Below are 18,630 nucleotides of genomic sequence, written 5' to 3'. Positions count from 1 at the left end.
TTCTTACTTTATTGGCTGCTCCTTCTCTGTGTCCTGTCTGGGTCTTCTTCTCTGCCTGCTTTCCAGATATTAGGGTTTTGGAGTTCACCAAATTTGCATGAAAAATCCAGTTGCCCTTTCTTAACCTGCTTATAAACATCAGAGTTTTTCAGAAGGATGTGTGTATGCATGTATGTATCCTTTCTGTTTGATGATTATTTCAAAGTGTATTTATCTCCAAAGCAGGAGGTTCCTCTGATCTCCATGCTTAAATCCCTATTGCCTACTTTTTTCTACACTTGCATGTATCAGTGTCATCTCAACTTTAACTGGTTAGTAACAACTTCCATCTACAATCCTGCCTACACTTCCTTCATTTCCCATTGTCACCCATCAAAAGTTACTGTAGCCACAAGCCTAGAAGATATCCTCAAGCCCTCTTCTCTTCTCTAATCCATCAGCAAGTTCTATAGATTTTATCTTGACATAACCCTTTTCTCTTCACTGTCCACCACCACTCTAGATGGAGCCACAATCTTCTCTTTCATAATGACAGAAACATCCTAAATGGTTTTCCTTATTCTAGACTACCACCTCCCGTTTGCCTAATCAGTACTCCAGATGGCAAACAAAATGATTGAAACCACTGCATTTAAAATGAAACCAAACTCCTTTCCAATGGGCTAAAACATCCTTCGTGCTTTGACCCCTGCCTTTTTCTCTCACTCTATCTGTTGCTATTCTATCCCCATTTTGCTAAAATCTAACCATACTGATGCTCTTCCATTCTTTAAACACATAATACTCTTTCTTGTTTCAGGACCTTCCTACATGCTATTCTTTCTAACTCAAGTAGTAGCTCCCATACACACACTCTCACCAAAACTTACACTATTTTATGGCTTCTCATTGTCCTTTAGATCTTCACTTTGGTAACTTAAATGCCATCTCCTCAGAAAGGTCTTCTCATTTAGTTGGTATCTCAGCCCCTGAGATTTATTTGCTTTGCATTGCTTTTATTATAACGTGCAATATTTTTTATTTGTCTGTTGCCTTCCTTTAGTTTTTCATTCCCACTAGAATATAAGCTCTGTGAAAGGAGAGCTTATTTCTGTGCCAGAAAGTTGCACAATGCTTAGCTTAGGGGGCACTTAATAAACACATGCTGTTACATAAATATCCAAATAAATACTGCAGTGAGACCTGGCTTCTATGACACAGAGAACAAGTGAGGAAACCGAATTCAGACCAGACACAAACATTTTCTCCCTAAAACTCTATTTCAGAAGAAAATAAAGAATAATGTATAGAATTAGGGGAGAAGGTTTTGGTATAAAATTCCATTGTTCACTAAGATGTTATTTCACTCATTTGTAATAAATGCAATATGAAGATACACTGCAAAATTCAAGGCTCTTCCTACTCATTTTGAAAAATATTGCTTGAAGTAATAATGCCAGAGGTTAAAAAAGTCATTCAGATTACAAACTCAAAAATAGGACCACGATTCAAAATAAAAGAACTGGCAGTGATCCGAGGAAAAAACAGTTAAGTTTAAGTAAGTGTTGTAAACTGATTGTTAATTGTAAATGTCAACAATTATCCATAAGATATGTTACTTTTATGGTATATAACTTAGATATTCTTTGGAAATTGAAAATAACATTTAAGATCATATTAATCAAAATCAGAAACTGAAAAAATAAGTAAAAATAAAAAGGAAGGGAAAACATGCTAAATTCCTCACCAAACATTGGTAGTAAAGAATTATACATTCAATATTTTACTTCAAAACCTTCATTTTTTTTCATTTTAGGCTTCAGTAATTTTTTCTGTTTTCTTTATTTACATCCTTTTACTATATTAGCTAGGTTTTATTTGCTTTTATCTTCCCCAGTGAGTGGGAGAATACACATTTAGTAAAGAAAAAAAATGATATGTACTCTTCATAATCCAAGGAGAATCTTGACCTTTACTCTCTGATCTCATTCTGTCAAAGCTACATACACTTGGAAGGTGTCTTGATTTCCTCCCCAAACCCCCCACCTCTGGATCCAATTATCCAGTAAGGTTTATGGGTTCATATGGGCAATATCAGACATACACACTGCAGGTATTAGACAGAAAGCACAAACTTGCTTGGTCTCATTCTCACCCAAATTCATCAATAGCTCCAGCAAGAGGAGCTGTGTTAGAGGACAACTGTTCAGAAAACATGCAGTTTGGGCTTTTTTGTAAAATATTCTAAAATATACTCATGAATTAAGCAGACTTTGAGACTGTGTGCACAGACCAACTCATATGGTTTGTACAGAACTAGTTCTGATGAACTAAACTTTGAGATCATGACCTCAGCTGAAGTCAGACGCTTCACCGACTGAGCCGCCCAGGCTGAAAGAGAACAATCTTATTTCAACCTCTTAACAACTGCAGGGACAATCTTACTTTTATAGTCTTCTTCTTCAAGGGTATCCAGGATGCTTGCTAATGTTTCATTATTTTCCAGCGGATCCCGCAGACATTTATGCTTCAGGTTGCCCATGAACAGCTGCAGCCCAATCAGTGCAAACACGCTCAGACAGAACACGGTCAGGATCATGACGTCAGAGAGCTTCTTCACAGACTGGATCAGAGCTCCCACAATGGTCTTCAGGCCTGAATGCAGGGGGGAGAAAAGTGTTCATAATAAAATAAAGCCTCTGGATGAGAAATAAAAACAAAACACGAGCTTTTCTAGAAATTCATGCATTATATCAAATCAAGGACCTTAAAGAGCCTAGTTCAAAAAAAGCCTAGTAGCTCAAAAGGGTAGATTTACTGTTTATATATATTTTGCTTTTATATATCACAGCAAATGATAAAAATTGTAAAATAGCCCAAAGAGTAACCACATTGTCAAAATGAATAATTTGGTTGCTCAAGCCATATCCATATTCACCTGTAAAAATAATTTTTCAAAGTGCTAATTTAGTAAATGCTTGTCAAACAAACCATCTCTCTATAATGACATTAAAAGAAAGGGGCTGAATTGCAGCATATAGTGACACGTTGCTAATATTCAGTTAAGAAATGGTTTGTTGTGGAAAGCTAAAAAACATGTCATGCAATACCCCCATGCTGATATTTAAAATCTCTTTTCCTAACTGTATGAAAAGCAATCAGAACAAATTGAAATTTTCATTCCTGGCTAAACAAAATGGAAAATGAGCTGTTATTCAGGAGGGAAAATTTCAAGTTGAGATGTGAGCCAAATGGCCATCTTCATCCTCTAAGATCCATGCAATTGATTAAACTCAAAGGCTGACTTTTAATAATGATTGTGAAAAACATAAGAAATCAAATTTAATTAGAACTGTGTAAGAGAAAGTCATTCTTGTCTTGGCTCCAAAAGATCAAAGTCAGCCCCGGTGTTTAACCCCACTCTCACCTGGAATGACTGAAATTGTTTTCAGTGCTCGGAGAACTCTGAATGTTCTCAGCGCTGAGACATTGCCCAGGTCCACAAACTCTGTCACATATCTGTAATAGGGAGTTCACACACAACACAGTGACAACACACACACAAACAAACAAAGAACAACTCCCAAATAGTTGGAGTTATGAGTGGCCTAACGCTCCACACCAATCACTCCTTACCTGGAATTACAGAAATAGTTTTCAAAGCTCTCAACACTCTGAAAGTTCGAAGAGCTGAAACATTGCCTAGGTTTACAAATTCTGTTAAATACCTGTAGAATTAAATCAGAGTTATTCAGAATTTAGATAGAATCTATGATACTTACCCGTGCCTTTAAGTCAAGGTATTGCCTACATTTGGAAATGCTTATTTAAATGGATTGTTCTGCAAGTCTTTTTTTTTTCCCCTAACACAACTGAATCAATTTGATTAGATTTGATTCAATCCCTTTTATGTGAGTAAAATACAAATATATTATTAAAATGGCTTCAAATACTTTAAATATCTAAATAAACAATCAAATGCTTCAATCATTAGACCTCAACATTATGGTAATATAGATATTTAATATCCTATAAAATGTTAGCAGCAAATTTTGAAAACTGTAGGCTAACTGAAAGAAGCCAGACACAAAAGGCCACAAATTGTACAATTCCATTCATATGAAATGTCTAGAATAGGCAAATCCATAGACTCAAAAAACAGATGAGTAGTTTCCTAGTTTCCAAGGACTAGGGGGAGAAGGGAATAGAAATGATTTCTTCTGGGGGTGATGGAAATATTCTGGAATTAGAAATCAGTGACAGTTGTACAATGTTGTGAACATACTAAAAAAGCAACACTGAATTTTATACTTTAAAAGGGTAAATTTTATGGCATATAAATTATATCTCAATAAAAAATGAGAGCCCTGAGAAAAGGCAGCCTTCTTTTGACTTGATGTCAACGCTGACTCTTGTCAGCAGGTGGTGGGTGCACCTACAGCAGTCAGGTGACCATAAAAGAAGAGAGCCTGATAGACAAGGAGGTGGGGGTGGGGGTGAGGGAATGGGAAACTAGAAATCTTAAGACCCTTCTGCATTATCTAAATTCCTTCAGTGAACCCGCATTAGTTTTAAAATTCAAGATGATAGAGGGAAAAACATTGTATCTAGGTTTGGAGACTCAAAAAAAAAAAAACAAAAAAAACAAAAACAACTGACTGTTTCTGGCAAATATATTTGGGGAAAGAGCAGCAGTATAAATAAATTAAAATTATATTTTAATGTAATATTTTCCTCTTAAAAATAAACTGTGACGGCATACATAATATATACACAATGCACTAAAGTTAGGGTTAGTATGCAGTGACAGCCCTTATAAAAATTTTACTTCTGTATTTTAATATAGCATAATAGTTTCATAGTATAGGTTAATAAAAAGAGCACAGTACTTTACAATTAAGGCTTGAGATTTTTCTGTGATTCTTATAGGTTTTATCAGTTTTCAAAGTATGAACTCACTTGCACTGCATATACTATCCACCCAAGTGCTGAGCATGAAGATGATCAATCTTAATGATGTCATACACTTTTGAATGGGAAATGCTCTTTCTCAAAAATTAATCATTTGCCTATCAAATGAATGACTACCTTTCATTCAGTATCCTTTAAATGCAACCATTACCTGCAGGAAAAGTCAGACCCCAAAGGCTTACTTTCACTGGAATACTGTGCTCTCTGTCATTTTCATGAGTTTGCCATTTCAAAAAAACTAAATGTACTTACGCAAAAACAATGACGACAAAATCAAGCCAGTTCCATGGGTCACGAAGGAAAGTGAATTCTCCTACACAGAAGCCTCTTGCAAGGATTTTTACAAGTGATTCAAAAGTATATATTCCAGTAAAAGTGTACCTAGACAAATAACCCAATGGCATATTAAATATGAGAAGAATAGAACCAATATAAATCTTTATTTTTTTCTGATCAACCCAAGAAAGCCATCTATCAGAGTGTGGCTGTTGGTTTATGGATCCACTTGAAGTATTAGAATAAACTACAATAAAGGTATTTCCAGAAAAACCTCAAAATGTCCATATTAGATACTCTTAGAGAAAGTAGAGGTATTCAAAATGACTGAGAACACAGGTATTAGATCTGCCTGGAAAAGTCCTACATTACTCCTATCAGAAATATACCCAAGGATAAGAAATATATAACATGTCTAAGAACAAGGCAGGACATCTGATAAATTCATTCTTCTAGAAAAGACTGTAACAATTATTCTATTCCACTGCTAACTGGTTAATACCACAGAGGAGGAAAAAATAATTGAAAGAAAAACAACCATATAATATGGGAAGATAAACATCACAATTTTTAGAGCTGTGGTAACTTCCTGGCGGGAAAGGAGAGGATTAAAATAACAGTGAGACCATATTAAAATGTATTTATACCCACTTACTCTACATTCTTGGTCCAGTCTGGAGGGTTACTCATGGTCATAAATATGCAGTTCGTCAGAATAGTGCACATGATGAGCATGCTGAATAAAGTAGCTTAGAATCAAGGAATTTGATAAAAGACCACAGTGGGAACTTTTAATATTTGATAATGGCACTTGTTAAAATGCTAACAACTTTGTCCTAGAAAATAATTCTAAATGATTTTTATAACTTTTTTATCTCTTTGAACAAGGGAGTAATATATAAAGTAATTTATCCTAAAATGCTAACATTGCCATTCTCCCAATTTTCTCAGAGACTTACACCAAATTATACTGAAATCAGTACACTAAAATCAGAGTCTTTTCTGGTACACAAGAACTAAAATCCACATTTGAATAAAATAGCAAAGTTTACATTTTAAAGCACCATTAACAGTAAACAATTTAAAAAGGATATGAGTGTACTAAAATCTTAATTGATATTCTTCTTAGGGGACTGAAAGGAGACAGCATGTACAAAGCAGGTGTGGCATTGAAACGGAAGATTGCTTTCCCTTTGTTCAACACGATGAAAGTCTGCAGGCGAAAATGAAAACAACATGAAATTGAGAATCTGAAATTTCACCCTCACACATTTATATCAGCAATTTACCTCTGCCTGTGGTAGTCTCACATTAAAGAAACACTGCCATCAGACTCAAGCAACCTGGTACCACTGACATTAATTGAACTCTTTAGATCACATTGGCCAATGAACTCCTTCTATTTCTTCTTAGTAAATTAAGAAGTGAGCCATTTATGAGCATGGGTTGCCTAGAACTCCTCAAATACAATGTCTTCTCTTTTTCATATCCTTTTAACACCCAAATTAGTAACAGTAAGTTGTGGCCACTGGAATTAATTTAGAATATAATTTCCTTCTTTCACATCAGTGTATTTTAAGCAAACAAAATAGAAACTAGCTATCCCTGATTTTTGCCATAACACCTTGAGAATTTTAGTACTTGTTGGTTATTGTCATGGCTAATAGTAAGTGTTCTAAAATATGAGTCATTTCAAAAACATATTCTCATATATTTAAGGAATATTAGAGTTAGAAAATCCTATTACCCAGTTCAATTTTCTTGTTTTAGATGTAATATAAATAATAGCTAAAAGAAAAGATCACAAATTAAAGGACTTGCTTGCTACTACCCACAGTAATTTAAAAAATAATAATACAAATGAGCCAAATATTCTTGAAATGTGTTATGTAATCATTACACAAGTGACATTCTCCACAGCTTTGGTATGTAGTTAAAAATTTTAAAACTCAAATAAATAAACAGCAACAACAACAAAACATTAACACAATCTAAGAAATTTGCTTAGAAATCAAGAAGACCAAATTTTAACTTTTTGTCTTATTCTCCTATAGTTTGATAGGCAAATTACCTGTGTTATTTAGAAGACATTGACTTGGTCTTCTGTTGTTGTTTAATCTGAATTTTATATAAGTTCATGAATGGGCTTCTGGTAATAAATATATTTCACCAAATTGGGGACCTAAGTTCAAGTATCTTGCTTTTTTTTTTTAATTTTTTTTAATGTCTATTTATTTTTGAGACAGAGAGAGATAGAGCATGAACGGGGGAGGGTCAGAGAGAGGGAGACACAGAATCTGAAGCAGGCTCCAGGCTCTGAGCTGTCAGCACAGAGCCCCAAGCGGGGCTTGAACTCACTCACCGTGAGATCATGACCTGAGCCGAAGTCGGACACTTAACCGTCTGAGCCACCCAGGCGCCCCTCAAGTACCTTGCTTTTTAATTGTATGTGGCAGTGTTCTCAAGAAAGTGAACCAGAATCTATTACTTTCAGATGTCTTTTTATATTCCTAGTCACTTTCACTACACCGGTTATGACTAAATACAATTTAACATAAAATTCACTTTTACCTTAAAATTAGCTTTAAAATTAATATATAGCCTTTGAGTACAACCACTGTTTTCTTAACTCTTGATACACTGTGCTTTTTAGAATTCATTCATTATACTCTGCAATTGTGTAGTGAACAACTATGGCATATGAGGCGATGAAAGGCATTTGAACATAAATGAGACATGAGTCTTGCATTCAAGAAACTTCCTAGAAAAGTGATGCATACACAGTAACTCAAATACAAGGCAAGATGTGACAGGTATAATACAGAGAAATACAAATGGAGGAGTGTGACAGTATGAAAGAGACATGGTCACACACAGGTGAGAATTATCAGGGAGACTTCCTGAATCAGACATCAGTTGAGCTAATGTGAAAATCATATTACTGTCTAGATTTGGCCAGATCAAGTTACCTTGTGCTTGACATGTTTACAAAAAACAATTCATTTGCTATTTTTAAATTTAAATTCCCAATGTTTATTCACTTCAAGAATTTCTCTAGGAATATCTGGGTTTACACACACACAGGAATTAGTTATAGGCAGGAAAAATAGGTAAGCCTATGAAATGTGGGGGGTCAGTATAGGTCCCTTTAGTAAATTCCAAAATCCTACTATGAAATGCATAGATATCAAAGTCTGAATAAATTCTTTTAATTTTGCCCATTTATTTAAGAGTTTGTTGAACATAAAATTAGATAAATATGGTACCCAAAGAGCATATGTTTGGTTTGGACAGATGTGATTCTAAATACCAGATCCACCATTTAACAACTTGAGAGCCAGCACTTAGTGCCTTCTAAAAAGCACAGTGTATCAAGATTTAAGATTTAACTTAAAGCTTTTAAGTTTCTGGCACATTGTAAATTCTTAGTCAATATTGGTAGCAGCTGCTTAAATTATAGGTAACATATAAAGCACAGTAGGCCATTGTACCTGTCCTCTTAATACCCATAGCACAGGGTAATTAGTAATTTATTCTTTCTTAAAGACACAAAGTTTCACTTATAATAAAAGCACTGCATAACACTATTAAAAAGCACTTATACATTCATCACATAAAAAATGAAGCCCTAACTTCTATCATTAATTTATCAAGTGTTCTTTGTTTTAACAAAGCATTGATTTACACTCAAATACAAATTAAAGTCTGGGCCAAAGTCAAATTAGGGGTCATTAAGATATATTTTTTATTCTTTCTTTCTTTCTTTCTTTCTTTCTTTCTTTCTTTCTTTCTTTCCTTCTTTTAATACGAAATTTATTGTCAAATTGGTTTCCATACAACACCCAGTGCTCACCCCAACAGGTGCCTCCTCAATGCCATCACCCACTTTCCCCTCCTTCCCACCCCCCATCAACCCTCAGTTTATTCTCAGTTTTTAAGAGTGAAGATATATTTTTTAAATGTTTATTTTTAAGAGAGAGAAAGTATGTGAGCAGGGAGGGGCAGAGAGAGAGGGGGACACAGGATCTGAAGTGAGCTCTCTGTGCTGACAGCAGAGATCCTGATGCAGGGCTCAAACTCATGAACCGTGAGATCATGACCTGTGCTGAAGTCGGACATTTAACCGACTGGGCCACCCAGGCGGTCATTAAGATTTGACCCCCAGGGGTCATTAAGATTTTTAATACTAGTAATAATTATGATGTAGCAGAAATAAAAGTTTTGTCTCTTAGTGTGCATAACTTGAAACATGGAGGAATCAATCCACAAAGTTGCAAGCAACTCTAAGTTTACAAGCAAAAGTCAAAACTACTTTTATCAAGAAATGTTTGAAAAGCTAGACACAAAAAAATTGATAATCTAAAGCTCCAAACCAAAAGAAAATAAGAAGACTTGGTTATCCCTTTAGATCTTTGTAACCACATCAAGAATAGAGAACCATGAAAAATAGATTGCTTTGTCTGACCTAGTTCAACTCAACTATACTGATGGAAATGTGGGTTAGGCTTTTGATGTGGCTGGTGTTATATTATTTGAAAGGAATTGGGGCCAAGGCAAAGAGATGGAGTCCCATCCTAAATGTTCTCTATTAAATTAGTCTATCACAGCCAACATCATTCCATTAGTTAATAGGCCTATAATCCTCCATTCAAATGCAAACATTTTCCCATACCTCCCAAATTACTTTAAGGCAGTATTAGTGTATGTCTATGCCTTGGGGATTATTCCGGAAAGATTCCTTTCCTCCTTAAGAGGTGGCTGGTTAAGTAACATCCAGACCCCCTTTGGAAATGGGAAATTTAGTAGGTATCCATTCTGAGCCAGGAATTTTTCAGGATGAAGTAATAAGTAAAATGAGAAAGTACTTTTTATTTTGCCTGTCTTATTTACTCATCATTATTTAATTTGCTTTTGTGAAGTTGTTACCATAGTGGTTGCTATACAACAGAAACTAGACTATATTAAGAGATGTGGTATAATAGAATATCTCAGTAGCGGGACAAACCAAATTGAATTTTAAAAATCTACAACTTACTGGGGGGTAACATTTTGCACATTGCTTAATTTCCCCAAGCCCTTTGACTCATCTAAAAATAGGGTATTACACACCTCACACCTGTCAGAATGGCTAACTTTAACAACCCAGGCAACAATAGATGCTGGCGAGGATGCAGAGAAAGAGGATCTCTATTGCACCGCTGGTGGGAATGCAAACTGGTGCAGCCACTCTGGAAAGCAGTATGGATGTTCCTCAAAAAATTAAAAATAGAAGTACCCTGTGACCCAGCATTGCACTACGAGGCATTTATCCAAGGGATACAGGTATGCTGTTTCGAAGGGACACATGCACCCCAATGTTTATAGCAGCACTATCAACAATAGCCAAAGTACGGAAAGAGCCCAAATGTCCATCGATGGATGAATGGATAAAGAAGATGTGGTGTATATATATATATATATATATGATGTGGTATACACACACACACACACACACACACACACACACACACACACAGTGGAGTATTACTCAGCAATCAAAAAGAATGAAATCTTGCCATTTGCAACTACATAGATGGAACTAGAGGCTATTATGCTAAGTGAAATTAGTCAGAGAAAGACAAATATCATATGACTTCACTCATATGAGGACTTTAAGAGACAAAACAGATAAACATAAGGAAAGGGAAGCAAAAATAAGAAAAACAGGGAGGGAGACAAAACATAAGAGACTCTTAAAAATGGAGAACAAACAGAGGTTTGCTGGAGGGGTTGTGGGAGGGGGGATGGGCTAAATGGGGAAGGGGCTTAAGGAATCTACTCCTGAAATCATTGTTGTACCATATGCTAACTAATTTTGATGAAAATTATATAAATAAATAAATAAATAAATAAATAAATAAATAAATAAATTTAAAAATAATAAAATAAAATAAAAATAGGATATTACCAAAAAAAAGAAAAAAAAAAGAGGGGTGGGGTAAGTGCACCTGGGTGGCTCAGTTAGTTAAGCCTCCGACCTGATTTCTGCCCAAGTCATGATCTCACAGTTCATGAGATCAATCCCCACATCAGCACAGAGCCTACTTGAGATTCTCCCTCTCCCTCTCTCTCTCTGCCCCTCCCCAGCTCACACTCTCTCTCCCTCCCTCTCTCTCTCTCAAAGTAAATAAATAAACTTAAAAAAATAAATAAAAACAGGGTATTTCTTCCTATCTCACCAGGTTATGATAAATATGTATGCTAATTTACATAAAAAGTCTAGTGCCTGACACAGCAATCCTTAATCTATGTTAGCATTCTTCCTTGCTGTGTCAGAATACTGACTGATTAATTAGAATGCTATATAGTATTTCAAGGGCTTCTCAGGTATTCTGGTTTTTAATGCTGTGCTGCCAGCCTGTTGTGATGTGAAGCAAGTGTTAGGTACTGCTGTTCATAGTAACTACCACTGAGGCAGATGGGTTTCTACTATCAAAATGTAACCTGATCATATTTTATATTTCTCAGGTTATTTCAAATATGTTCTCTATTTTACTTTATTTGCTAGATGTCTTATCAGGAAATATTCCCTTTCATTTATATCTTAAACTATTTTTTAAAATGGGCTTTATTTTGTCTTTCTTGACCTTTCAAAGTCTACAGGTGCTATATGGCAAAGCAATGTTGGAGAGTTACAGAACTGCCAATCTAATCCTTTAGAGTTTCCTCTTAGTCAACTTTAACTTCAACCTGATTGTGTCCACTACTGTGTCAGGAAAGCTGTACTTCTCACTTTCTCAACAGAATAAGCTTTACAGCAGGTGTTTCAAACTCTCTCCCATTTCCCTAAAGTGAAAACACCTTCTCAGTTCTGTTACTTTCAACATTTGACTTTCAGAGGACAATTTCCATTCCTGTGGTGTGGAAAATATTGGCATCATGTAACACGCATTTCCTCTGATGTGCCTGCATTTACTTCAATGTATCAGGACTCTTAAATCCAACCTCTATTTGCCCCTCAAGTCTCAGTAAGACTTGTCTCCATCTTTTTTTTTTTAAGTTCATTTGGTTATTTAGAGAGAGAGAGAGCGAGAGAGAACCCACATGCAAGCAAGGGAGGGGCAGGGAGAGAGGGAGAGAGAGAATCCCAAGTAGACTCCATGTTGTCAGCACAGAGCCTGATGCAGGGCTTGAACTCATGAACTGTGAGATCGGGACCAGAGGTGAAATCAAGAGTTGGACACTTAATGGACTGAGCCACCCAGGCGCCCCTTCTCTCCACTTTTCTCATGCAAATACAATCTGGCCTTAGCTTGTACCTTGTCTATTAACATCTGCAACTAGCTACATGATTCCAACCTTCTGTATTTTTCTCTCTGAGGATTATTACTATTTTTTTTTACTTTCAAGGTGCTATTTCTATCCTATATTAAAAAAGTTTTCAATTTATTTGGAGCCTCAATAAATTCTGCCTTTCTGGCAGAAAATTTTTCAGATTTTTCAGCATGAATGTACTGCTCTCCACTTCCTCTTTTTATTTGCTCTCCACCACCTTCTTGCTTTCCTTCCCACCCCTGAACACAAACTGCTTGCAAAAAGCTTACCAGCTCACCCTCTTTGTTCATTCCAATCGCCTTTCTTTATCCTCAACTTTCTGAGTAATTTTGTGAGATACTCCCTCCCCTTCTTTTTTTTTAAATTTTATTAATTTTTTTTAATGTTTATTTATTTTCGAAGGAGCGAGAGACAGAGTGTGAGTGGGGGAGGGGCAGAGAGAGAGGGAGACACAGAATCCGAAGGAGGCTGCAGGCTCTGAGCTGTCAGCACAGAGCCCGATGCGGGACTCGAACCCACAAACCATGAGATCATGACCTGAGCTGAAGTCGGACTCTTAACTGACTGAGCCACCCAGGAGCCCCACTGCCCTTCTTTTTTTGAACAATAGAAACATTTTCTGATTTATGTCCCACTTCTCTATCTCAGACCCCGTTTTTCAACACCCTAAATGGAGCAGAAGTCTAAACTCCCATTATTAGTTGAATGATCTTACATATCCCCATAAATTCAGCTGGCACCTGCATGCGAACGCATTCTGGACATACCCCGAGGTCTTAGTTCTCAACTGACAATAATTCCATTCCTACAGGTATGCATCTATGTCATGTCCCAAAAGGCAGAACATGGTACTGAATATTTTAAAAGATTAAGGATATCAAAATAATGTGTCAGTGACAGAACCAGTTTGGATGAAAAATTAAGAGTACAAATTCTGAATATCCCACATACATATGTAACTGAACATTTTTGTCATTATCTGGTTTTTCACTAAATTCCACTTACTCTCAATTTAAAATATCTCTCTGTACAGGGATGTCTGGGTGGCTCAGCCAGTCAAGTGTCTGACTTTGGCTCAAGTCATGATCTCGCAGTTCATGAGTTCGAGCCCCACATCAGGTTCTGTGCTGACAGCTCAGAGCAGGGAGCCTGCTTCAGATTCTGTGTCTCCCTCTCTCTCTGACCCTCCCTGGCTCAGGCTCTGTCTCTGTCTCTCTCTCAAAAATAAATAAACATTTAAAAAACTTTGAAGTATCTCTCTGTACAAAAGAAGCCAACAGAGTAGTGCAGAGACTGCACTACTGAGGTCCCAATAAACTCACCTTTTTGTCTGCATAGTAGGGGTCGAGGTCCTCCAGGGGCTCTGACACCATGCCTGGTGGGATGTCCCCGTAGATGAAGGGCAGCTGTTTGCCAGCTTCCAGGTCACTGCTTGGCCTTGGGCCTTCTTCATCATCATCTTTCTTTTCTTCTTTGGGTTCCTTTGTTTTTCCTTCAGCAATACGTTGTTCAATGAGGGCAAGAGACTGTCTTGTGAAGTAGACAAAACTCTGAGGTCCTGGGGGAGGCAACGTTGCCATCTTTTCATCCTGTATATTTTATTTCCCCTTCAGCTCCTTACATAAGAGGCCTAAGTGGAAACAAAGAGATAGGTGTTTGCTAGCAAGATATGGCACATTACAAAAAATAAAAAACGGATTTTTGGTTTCAACTACAAGAAGTAATGTGTTCACAGAATTATTATGTTGAATTAACATTAAGTGATTACTATGTGCAAGACTTATTTTCCATGCTATCTAACCATCTTTATTTAAAAATTTGATCTTAGACAATAAATTTCATATTAAAAAATAAAGGTTTATAGATTATAACTTTAAAAAATAAATTCTAACATGTAAAAATAAATTTGATTTTAATACTTCCCAGCTTCTAAAATAAAAAAGTGACAATTTAATGGAAAAAAAAACTATTTACTTTTCATCTGTATTTAGTTTTAGTGCTATTGAATCAACCTTCCTTATTTAAATTTCTTTATGACAGTGCTTCTTTATTTTTTTATAGTTTATTTTACTTATTTTGAGCGACAGAAAGAGAGCAGGGGAGGGCAGAGAGGGAGGGAGAGAGAGAATACCAAGCAGACTCCACACTGTCAGCACGGAGCCAGACATGGGGCTTGAACTCATGAACCATGAGATCATGACCTGAGCCAAAATCAAGAGGCAGACGCTCAACCAGCTGAGCCACCCAGGCGTCCCACAACAGTGCTTCTGAGAGTACGACTCTCCAGATTCTCCTCTTGCCTCTCTGATCACCTGATTCTCTTCTGTCTTAATCTCATAACATACAACCTCTGCTTCTCTGTCATAGGGAAACTCATTTCTGTGAAATGATGTGGTGGAAACATTGTTTTATTCTATTTTGCATATTTATATTTTCTCACAATTACATACCCATTTACAAATCAGAAAAAAAATATTTTTTTTCATTTTGAATTAAAAACAATTTGGAGAAATGTTTTAGGAAGAAGAAAGAAAAGAGATTCAGAAAATATTTGTGACAGAATTAATTTAAAAAGTAAACAACGGGGCGCCTGGGTGGCGCAGTCGGTTAAGCGTCCGACTTCAGCCAGGTCACGATCTCGCAGTCCGTGAGTTCGAGCCCCGCGTCAGGCTCTGCGCTGATGGCTCAGAGCCTGGAGCCTGTTTCCGATTCTGTGTCTCCCTCTCTCTCTGCCCCTCCCCCGTTCATGCTCTGTCTCTCTCTGTCCCAAAAATAAATAAACGTTGAAAAAAAAAATTAAAAAAAAAAGTAAACAAAACAAAACAAAACAAAAAACACCCTATGAGATGCATTCAAACTATGACTTCCCTAAATAATTTATATGTGTATACAAAACATTACAACACCTACAGAAAAGAAAAATACAAAATAAAAAAGTCAAGTTTCTATATATTATTACTTTGAGATGTTCTAAATAAAAAAAGCATAAAAATAACAGTTCTTATTTTGAAAATAACAAACTCATTATTCCAGTGAGTCAGGGTAATTTTGTAACTTCTCCATTAAAAAAAAAATGAGTCTCTTCTTTTTTTTCTTTCTTTCTTTCTTCTTCTTCTTCTTCTTCTTCTTCTTCTTCTTCTTCTTCTTCTTCTTGCATTAGGTTTGCCTGAGAATTGGGACACACCAACTTCTAATACATCGGCCCATTGTGAACAACTTGAGAAGCTGTATATAGTAAGGAATATCACCAAAGCCAGAGGGAGGGTGACCTAAGAGAAGCCATGATCTGTTCTTTTATTTACCAGTGCTAAATACAAAAATCTAGCAAATCACAGTAGTGAGAACACAGATAATATAGATTCAGAAAAGAAGTGGGAGAAGCTAAAATTGTTCTTTTCCAGGACTCTATTTCCATATCAAACAAAATGAACTTCAATTATGTGTAGAACACAATCGGTGACTTTTCCCCTCAGTTATTTGGGCACAGTATAAGAAAATCCTTACCAGAAGTCTATGTATTTTAAAAGAGACTTTGGTAGCCTGTTAGAAACTGGCACCAACATCAATCTGAGAAATAAGGCAGTGAGTGCAGTTTCCACTTGGGTTTAGGAGATTCTTCAACACTTTTGTAAATCATACAGGTGAGGGGAAGATTACCTTTAACGTACACATACCTGTTTCTTGGAGAAAAGATATCTGGAGAACTGACATTTTTGTACTCCCTACATTCAACTGGAAATGTCACCTCTTTCGGGAATTATTTGACAGTAAGTAAGTAGATGTCATGAACTCAGATGTCCAATCCCCAGTTCTACTCTCCCTATTTCTTTTTCCCTTCTTTCTCTTCCCCTCACACTCTATTCATGAACACCCTCAACATACATATTCTGATTCACTAAACTATATACAGACAGCAGGGCTGGTGGGTGATTCATGTCACTGGTACCATGCATGGAAGGTATTTTCCTGGACAGGATAAAGTGAAGAAAGATACTAAGCATCTGTTTACAACCAGATCAGATTCCATCATCATCCTCTAGTTTGGAGGGTATAGAGGAAGTCACTGCCTCCCATCTGGATGATGGGAATAAATAATGTGTACAAACTTTTAGAGGAGAATTTTGCAATATCCATCAAAGGCCTTAAATATGTTAATTCATTTTTATTGCCAAATAACCTCCCTTCTAAGATTTATCCAAAAGCAATAGTCTCAGATGTCCCATCTGTGAAGATGTTTACTGCAATGTTTGCATAATATTTAAAAATTATAATAAATCTAAAAGCCTAACAGTCAGGGTTTCAGTAAATAAAAAATGAAAATATAATGAAAAATTGAGTGGTATTTAAAGAATTAGAATTTTTAGGGGCTCCGGGCTGGGTCAGTCAGTTAGGCAACTGACTCTTGATCTCAGCTCAGGTCTTGATCTCAGTGTCATGAGTTCAAGCCCCATATTGGGCCTTGCATTGGGCATAACGCCTACATTAAAAAAAAAAAAAAAAAAAGACTGCTTTTAAAGACTATTTAATAAATTATAAAATCTTATAATGGACAATTAATGTATGTGTTACACATACACATTCATGTATATTCATCTCAATTTTTTAAATGTACATAAAGTCTGAAATTAAAGGCACAATATATTTAATGAAGGTTATTCACAGCTGAGGGAACATGGGTTACTTTTATTACTTTTTTTATACCTTTCATTTTCCAAAAAATTTTTAAAATGTTTATTCATTTCTGAGAGAGAGAGAGTGTGAGCAGGGGAGGGGAGAGAGAGAGGAGGACAGGGGATCTGAAGTGGGCTCTGTGCTAACAACAGAGAGGCCAATGCAGGGCTAGAATTCACAAACCATAAAATGATGACTGGAGCTGAACTCAGATGCCTAACCAACTGAGCCACCCAGGCACTCTTCTTTATTTTTCAAAGTTTTAAATCTGTTTTTAATGTTTATTTATTTTTGAGAGAGAGAGAGCGCGCGCACGCGAGAAAGAGAGAGAGAGAGAGAGAGAGAGAGAGTGGGGGAGGGGCAGAGAGAGAGGGAGATGCAGAATCAGAAGCAGGCTCCAGGCTCTGAGCTGTCAGCACAGAGCCTGCCATGGGGCTTGAACCCATGAACCCTGAGATCATGACCTGAGCCGAAGTTGGACACTTAGGCGCCCCTATTTTTCAAATTTTTATAATGAAGATATCATGCATTTATTATCCAAAAAAAAGTACTTTGAAAAGATGCACTTAAATTTATTTGACTTGAACTTAATACATTTAATGAAATCAATCAATATTTATTCTTTTTATGTTTAATTTAAAATTTTGAGAAATAATATTACCATATTTCCACTTACTAATATTAGTATGACTGCATCTTCTTTTCAATATTGCACATTAGCTTCATGTTAGATGATACTTACACAACTACTGAAAACAAAAAGTGAAGGTAGTATCCTCGTATCTAGGATTTCTTACAGTTGAAATAGATGTAAAAGTATTTATTCTGTACTCTCTTCCTATTACCTATTTTCTATGCATGTATGCATGTACTATCTATGTATCTATCATCTGTTTTTTTCCTCATACATTTTCCCAGTCAAAGCACTGTCAGCTTCCAGTTCATGACAATGCTTATCCCATGTTTTATCATCCCCTAGTTTCCAAATTCCTATTGCAATGAAAACAAAGATGGACAAGAGGACAGAGTTTCATATCATTGAAAACCAGAGAAGACACTGAAGAGTTTTTGCAAATCCGAAGAAGAGAGAAAGACAAGTTTCCCCTGGTGAGAAGATTAAACCAGAAGCCACAGCCTACACTCATCTGAGAATGTCAGAAGAGAGAAAGAAACATTTCTGTCCAGCAGAGAAGTCACAGAATTTGCCCACAATTAAATAAGTCAGAAAACAAGTTGACTAAGGATTATTCTACCCAACAATGTTGCAAGTCATATTTCCCCGCTTCCTCCTCTATATTCAAGTGTGAAGCAGTGGGATTTATCTCCAGGCTAAATTTAACCCCAGACTAAACCAATTAAAAAAAAATCTCTGAATTAATTGAGATAAGACCACCTATGGTATTCATTTCCATTTTTACT

At 36.2% G+C, this 18,630-nt stretch overlaps 1 protein-coding gene across 3 annotated transcripts in view; it reads right to left on the bottom strand.

Moving 5' to 3' along the window:
- Positions 1 to 14,120, bottom strand: part of SCN9A (sodium voltage-gated channel alpha subunit 9) — a 99,340-nt gene extending 85,220 nt beyond the window's left edge. For 2 of the 3 annotated variants that reach the window (XM_047083900.1, XM_047083902.1), the window contains exons 1-6: positions 13,863 to 14,120; positions 6,321 to 6,439; positions 5,882 to 5,971; positions 5,203 to 5,331; positions 3,616 to 3,707; positions 2,425 to 2,634 (exon numbers count right to left, since the gene is read on the bottom strand). In XM_047083900.1, the coding sequence (XP_046939856.1) occupies positions 2,425 to 2,634; positions 3,616 to 3,707; positions 5,203 to 5,331; positions 5,882 to 5,971; positions 6,321 to 6,439; positions 13,863 to 14,120 (898 nt within the window). Of the gene's footprint in view, positions 1 to 2,424; positions 2,635 to 3,406; positions 3,499 to 3,615; positions 3,708 to 5,202; positions 5,332 to 5,881; positions 5,972 to 6,320; positions 6,440 to 13,862 lie in introns of all 3 variants that reach the window. The other variant, XM_047083901.1, reaches the window with a different exon arrangement.
- Positions 14,121 to 18,630: the final 4,510 nt, after the last annotated feature.

This window comes from Lynx rufus, unplaced genomic scaffold (genome assembly GCF_022079265.1).
Source record: "Lynx rufus isolate CCGP_SWC_20201006 ecotype Redwood Valley unplaced genomic scaffold, mLynRuf1.p SCAF_2, whole genome shotgun sequence".
In the NCBI taxonomy this organism is placed as follows: Eukaryota; Metazoa; Chordata; class Mammalia; order Carnivora; family Felidae; genus Lynx; species Lynx rufus.
The sequence above is the reverse complement of the archived record's forward strand: the minus strand, read 5'-3'. Positions and strand labels throughout refer to the sequence as shown.